This window comes from Populus euphratica, unplaced genomic scaffold, assembly GCF_000495115.2.
Source record: "Populus euphratica unplaced genomic scaffold, PopEup_1.0 scaffold2408.1, whole genome shotgun sequence".
Lineage (NCBI taxonomy): Eukaryota > Viridiplantae > Streptophyta > Magnoliopsida > Malpighiales > Salicaceae > Populus > Populus euphratica.
In genome coordinates, this window is record NW_011502235.1 from 1 (window position 1) to 5,770 (window position 5,770).

Sequence of the window (5,770 nt, forward strand, 5' to 3'; positions counted from 1 at the left end):
TATATATTATAGTATAAAAAATGGAAGAATTTGAGATACCTATCGAGCCTTTCTGGAACATGACCACCCCCTCTCCGCCTATTATACCAGGTAAAAGAGAACCCTTTAAAATCCAAGTTGAGCAACCCTAGCAAATCCACAAATTGCCTAAAATTCTCAATTTTATGGTGCCCGTAAAGATTAAAATCGAGTGTTCAGGGAATTTATGGACAATCAATCTAAGGTACACTAGCTCGAAAGAAAATTCCATAAAAATATCTACTATACTTTTTCCTGTGATGTATGGTCAAAGCTAAACTCTTTACATATCATCACAACTACAAAGGAAAAAAAAAAAAAACAATTAGGAGGGCCCGGCATTTCACTATTTATACATTCGTACTTTATCATGAATTTGCACGGTAAAATAAACTCTGTTTTTTTTTTTAATTTCATTATTTAATATTTAATTAATATTTTTTTATTGTTATCTTTAATATTTTTTAATTAAAATTATTTTTTAATTTTATCTATTATAATTTTATCTTATTTTATTTTTTGATCCAATTTAATTATTATTATCTTTAGATTTATTTTTTAGAGTTATTTTTGTTAAATTTGCCTTTTCGAAATCCATTCTTGATTATCTTAGTTATTTTGGTAGCTGAGAACTTTAGATTATTATTTTTTTATGCTTGCTCTTGATGCTTTAATCCATAGTAATTTTATCTATTATGATATATTTTTATTTTATTTTTGTGTTAAATTTAATTTTAATTGTTTTCAAATCTATATTTTATGTTTTTGATCTTGTTTTATTGAATTTATTTCAAATTTATCCTTGTTTATTTTGGTTGGTCGGGAATTTGACATTATTTTTTAAAAAATTAACATTTTTAATTTAATATTTTATTACTGATTTCATTGGAAATTAATATTTTTTTTTAAAAAAAACTTTTTAGTGTATGAAGTTATTTTAATATTATAACTTCGGTCATGAATTTAACAGGTTCAATGGGGCTGACTTAAACCCTTTTTATTTTTTTAATATTTTTTCAACATTTTTCTTTTAATATTAGGCTAATAAGAAAGCTAAACTTCATAATTTTATCAAGTATGATTTTTATAGAGTTATTTTAATCCCACTACTAGGTTATAGATTTAATTTGATTTTTCATCCAAGTTGAATGATAAAAAATTATCTTGCTTGGTTCCTTTGATTTATTTTTTAATAACTCACTTATGTGATGACTCGAACTGTAATTATTTTTTAAAATTATTTTTTTAATTTTATTATTATTATTTTATTCATTTGGAATTAATATTTTTTTTCCTTTTCTTTTTATGTAGTTATCTTGTTTTCAATTATTTTTTATTTTATTAATAAATAAGATTACCAAGATATTTTATAAATATTATAAAGATATGGTTTTATAATATTAACATCAAATCTTTATTATATTTTTCACTTTATTTATTATCAATATGTTATTTTCTAATTATATTATTAAATGAGCAGAGCTTATTAAACACTTTCAAATTAATGACCATGATCTCATTTTCTTTCTCTTCTTTCTATAATATTTACATTGTCTTGATATCATTTTTATATTTAAAAAAATAGGTTAGTTCGAAGAGTGTCACGTACCACTTCAACCCTAAAAGAGTGATATATTTACAAATAACCTATTATTGTCAAGTTTATCAAGCTAGTCACCCACAAGGTTCGATCACATAACTCACCAGTGACAGTAGACGGTCCAGCACGATCAGATTATGCGTGGAAGTATTGATTTGACTAAACGGTAACTGTGAAGGGACTCCCAAGTGATTTTTTCGCCACTGAGAGTCACAATCGGGCCCCTCAGTCTTTACTGGAGCGCTATCCAAAACCCCAAACAAAACCTGCACTTGCTCGTTCCTTCTCACTCAGATCGAAATTCTTTCATTTTTAAGTTTCCGGGCCAAACTGGAAGGTGGGCCCGGGCAGAACTGATTCCCCAACCATCGTCAACGTCATCCAGGAGGAGGAGGAGGAGGTAGACGACGACCACAACAACCAACAAAAAAAATACAAACCGCAACCTGCAGCACAAACCACCCCCTTCAACATCCACAAACCCTAATTCCTCTCTCAAAACGGATTTATATGCATATATTTATTGTTTGAAAAATGTCTACAGATGACGCGACTGAAAAAGCGAGGGAGAATGGGAACGGCGTCGAATTGCCGTCAACGCAAAGGCTGATACCGTTCGAGAACAAGGAGCACAACCCGGAGAGCTACGAGGACATGCAATTGGATTACAGTCCTCTCCTCTTTAGCTCTCTAGAGCGGTACTTGCCACCTAACATGCTCAATTTGCCGCGTGATCGTAAAGTCCACTTCCTGAGTGACATTCTGACTCGCTACTCTCCTCAGGGTGAACACACTCGCGTATGCCTCCTCCTTCACTTTTTTATTATTTATACAAATTGGATTTATTGACACAAGTATACTTAGATTTCATTCGTTATCTACAAGTGATTTAGGGAAACATAAACAAATGTTGCTATATTCGTGGCCCTTCTCGGTTTCTCAATGGCACGTCTCTCTCCAATAGTCTATGGAAATGCGTGTTCTTTATTTCCATGATGTTGAAAATTGAATTTCAGAAAATTATTTGTGTAATTTGGGAGATAATCCGTTTCTTCATGCGCAGAGTTGATTATTACAAGTACGAGTTAGAATTGGATTAAGACCCTGTTTGCTTGCTTTTCAAAAAAAATGATTTTTTCTCTTAAAATTAATTTTTTTAGTGTTTTTTTAATGATAGTTTAGATATGCTGATGTTAAAAATGAATTTTTAAAAAAACCAAAAACATTGTATTGATGCATTTTCAAGTGAAAAACACTTTGAAAATCAATCACTACCTCAAAGCTGCTAGATTTTTCTTGATGTCACCTTGTTTGTCTGTCTATTTTACAGTCATCATGATGTGGTTGAAGTTGAGCTTTGAGATTTTTATTTTTATTTTGACGAGAAACCATCTTTTGGGGGCATACTAATACTTAAACATTGTGTAAAATAAAGGTTGAGATGATAATCTTCTCTCACCAATCTTTAATTGATACTTGACATGATTGTTTCCATGTAGGTTCACAACATCCTGAACTGCTAACAGTACAGTGAGAATCAATGCATTGCCAGAAATTTTGATGCAGCTATCTAGTTCTAGTTATTTGTCTTATCATGTCCGTTCCTTTTCTTTTCTAAATGGTCATACTGTTATCACTGATTTCTGATGCAAACTGGCAGGTTCAAAAGCATCGAAAGTACAGACAGCAGATTCTATCAAACTATGAGGTACATTTCATTTATGAAATTTTTATTGTGAAGTAAACTTTGAGACAATTGTTGCACATGGGATAGGATAGTTTTCCCTTTTCTTTGGTCTTATGCTTCGGGTGCTTTTAGGGGAGTTCCTTTAGCTGATAAGAAGAATTGGGCTGCTCCTTTATGATATTTCTTTTCCTTTTGTATTTGGGAGGATGACTTGCTCTGCTTTTGTAATTCTATTTAGTTATCAATACAATTTTCTCTCATCTGTTTTTTTTCCCCTTTCTCTTTCAATTCAGAAGTCTTATGCTCATATCTAATGTATCCTTATTTACCAGGTTTTATGTTTGTCTATGGTCTTTTCGACATCAGACTGATTTTATGATTTTTGTCATTCCTAGCATTCCTTTTTTAGTATAAACCTGTGTTCATTAACAGGAACACTATCTGAGTGCAGAAGTTTCTCCCACTGCCTATAATGTCAATGTTTATGTAGACACTTACCCTTCTCTTTAAAAACGGAAAATGCTTTCATAATAGCTGACATTACATCCATTCTCTCACAGCTGAATCACTGATGGTTATAAACTGAATGACAAGTGCAAATTATTTACCAAATTAGACGAGATCTTAATCTCCATGGAACCGTTTCAATTTTCATGTTCTGACATTAGTTTCCAGTCCTTTTTTTACTTTCAGTTTATAACCATTTGAAATTCTTTTCACAGCCTAGACATAAGGAGCTGTATACTATGAATGCTGCGAATTTCTTTGTTCCGTCATTTCTCAAAGCAATCAGTGAGAACTCAGAAGAGAGTTTCAGACGCATAATGGTGGAGCCTACACCAGGAGTTTATACATTTGAAATATTTCAGCCAAAGTTCTGTGAAATGTTGATGGCTGAGGTTTTATCTTACTCTTCTTGTCATTTTTTTGTGTGTAAATAGCATGTTTTTTTCTTGTATCTTAGTCTGCATTTTCTTGCAACGTTTTGATTGCTTAGGTAGAAAGCATGGAAAGATGGGTGCATGATCAAAGGTTCCATATAATTTGTCCGAACACTATGAACAAATATGGTGTTGTTCTTGATGACTTTGGACTGGAAACCATGCTTAACAAGTTGATGGATGGCTATATATGTCCCATGTCTAGAGGTGATGTGTCTCTATTCAATAAGGCTCTGTGCTTATAAATTATAACTCACAACTAGCATTTATAAATATAGCAAAAGCTTATTTTGGTGCTCTTATTTCTATGTAGTTTTCTTTCCTGAGGTGGGTGGATTAACTCTGGATTCTCACCATGGTTTTGTTGTTGAATACGGAGTGAATAGGGATATCGAGCTTGGTAGGTGCTTACTTTAAAACTTCCTTTTGATAATGCCATCTGTCTCTATGAATAATAATAATTTGTCCGGCCTGTTACATCCATCTCCTATCATTCAGTAGTGAATGGAACTAAAAGAAGCTACAAAGACCTGGCCCTTTTCTCATCGCTGTTTTGATTCTTATGTTCCAAAAGCACTGCATGAATTTTTTTCCACATTCTTAGTACTTGTTAGTTGGATAGGACCTACATCTCACATCAATGCTTACACTTGGTTGTTTGAATCATTGTTGATGTCATTTATTTCCTGAAAATGGTTTCAGTTTCTCAGCTGCTAGTTAATGTTTTGCCTTTGCCTCTCTATCACTATTTTTCTTTTGAGAAGCTTTCAATCACTAGCATCAAAAGAGTAATTTCCCCCCTTCTCCTCCCCTTTTTTCCACTTTGCTTTTATTTGATTGCCTTAAATCCTTCTTTGTAGGTTTCCATGTTGATGATTCTGAAATTACCTTGAATGTTTGCTTGGGTGAGCAATTTTATGGTGGAGATTTGTTCTTTCGTGGTGTTCGATGCGATAAACATGTGAATACAGAAACCCAATCAGAGGTATCTTAATTTTCAGGATCAGAGTGCTGCAGATTAACTCGAGGCAGTGCCTTTTCTTTTGTCTATATTATGCTGGCCTGACATGTAGTGGTATTTCATTCAAGTTTTCAGTTTCCTTACGAAGTTTTCTTAAAATTATCACTTATTATTGCTCAATTAGAAATAATATGAACTTGGAAAATTAAAAGGGCATGCTTACCTGGTCAACGGTGTCCTTTTTCTTTAAAAGAAATAGGGTCAAACTTCAAATCCAATAAGCAACTATGATTTCAACAATTATTTATAATCTAGCTCTAAGTTACATGTGAACCGTATCTGTCAATTATTAACAATACTCTAAAAGGCATGGGGAAAGCACTCTAGCTTTCCCCACACCTTTTATTTTCGTTGTAATAATATTTTTTTTTTTGTTTTTTTTTTTTGCTTTTACATTTCCCCCCCATGATTTACTTCTGTTTTTTTTTTTAAATTATATATTTTTTTAAAATTATTTTTGCTGATTTCTTTCTAATATTGATCTGGTTGAGAATTTAGCTGTC

At 32.1% G+C, this 5,770-nt stretch overlaps 1 protein-coding gene across 1 annotated transcript; it reads left to right on the forward strand.

Annotated features, from left to right (window-relative positions):
• The first annotated feature begins 1,792 nt into the window (after positions 1-1,792).
• LOC105118984 (uncharacterized PKHD-type hydroxylase At1g22950-like) lies at positions 1,793-5,393 on the forward strand. Its single transcript, XM_011017054.1, has 6 exons — positions 1,793-2,416; positions 3,279-3,326; positions 4,028-4,204; positions 4,303-4,453; positions 4,560-4,646; positions 5,107-5,393. The coding sequence occupies exons 1-6, from the start codon at positions 2,153-2,155 to the stop codon at positions 5,238-5,240; spliced, it is 861 nt and encodes a 286-aa protein (XP_011015356.1). The 5' UTR covers positions 1,793-2,152; the 3' UTR covers positions 5,241-5,393.
• Positions 5,394-5,770: the final 377 nt, after the last annotated feature.

What these genes read in the sequence shown, in the direction of transcription:
- LOC105118984 (XM_011017054.1), top strand. Translation starts at nt 2,153, where the DNA reads ATGTCTACAGATGACGCGACTGAAAAAGCGAGGGAGAATGGGAACGGC. An exon ending in AGATTCTATCAAACTATGAG is followed by an intron (nt 3,327 to 4,027) that starts GTACATTTCATT and finishes TTCTTTTCACAG; the next exon opens with CCTAGACATAAGGAGCTGTA. An exon ending in TATATGTCCCATGTCTAGAG is followed by an intron (nt 4,454 to 4,559) that starts GTGATGTGTCTC and finishes ATTTCTATGTAG; the next exon opens with TTTTCTTTCCTGAGGTGGGT.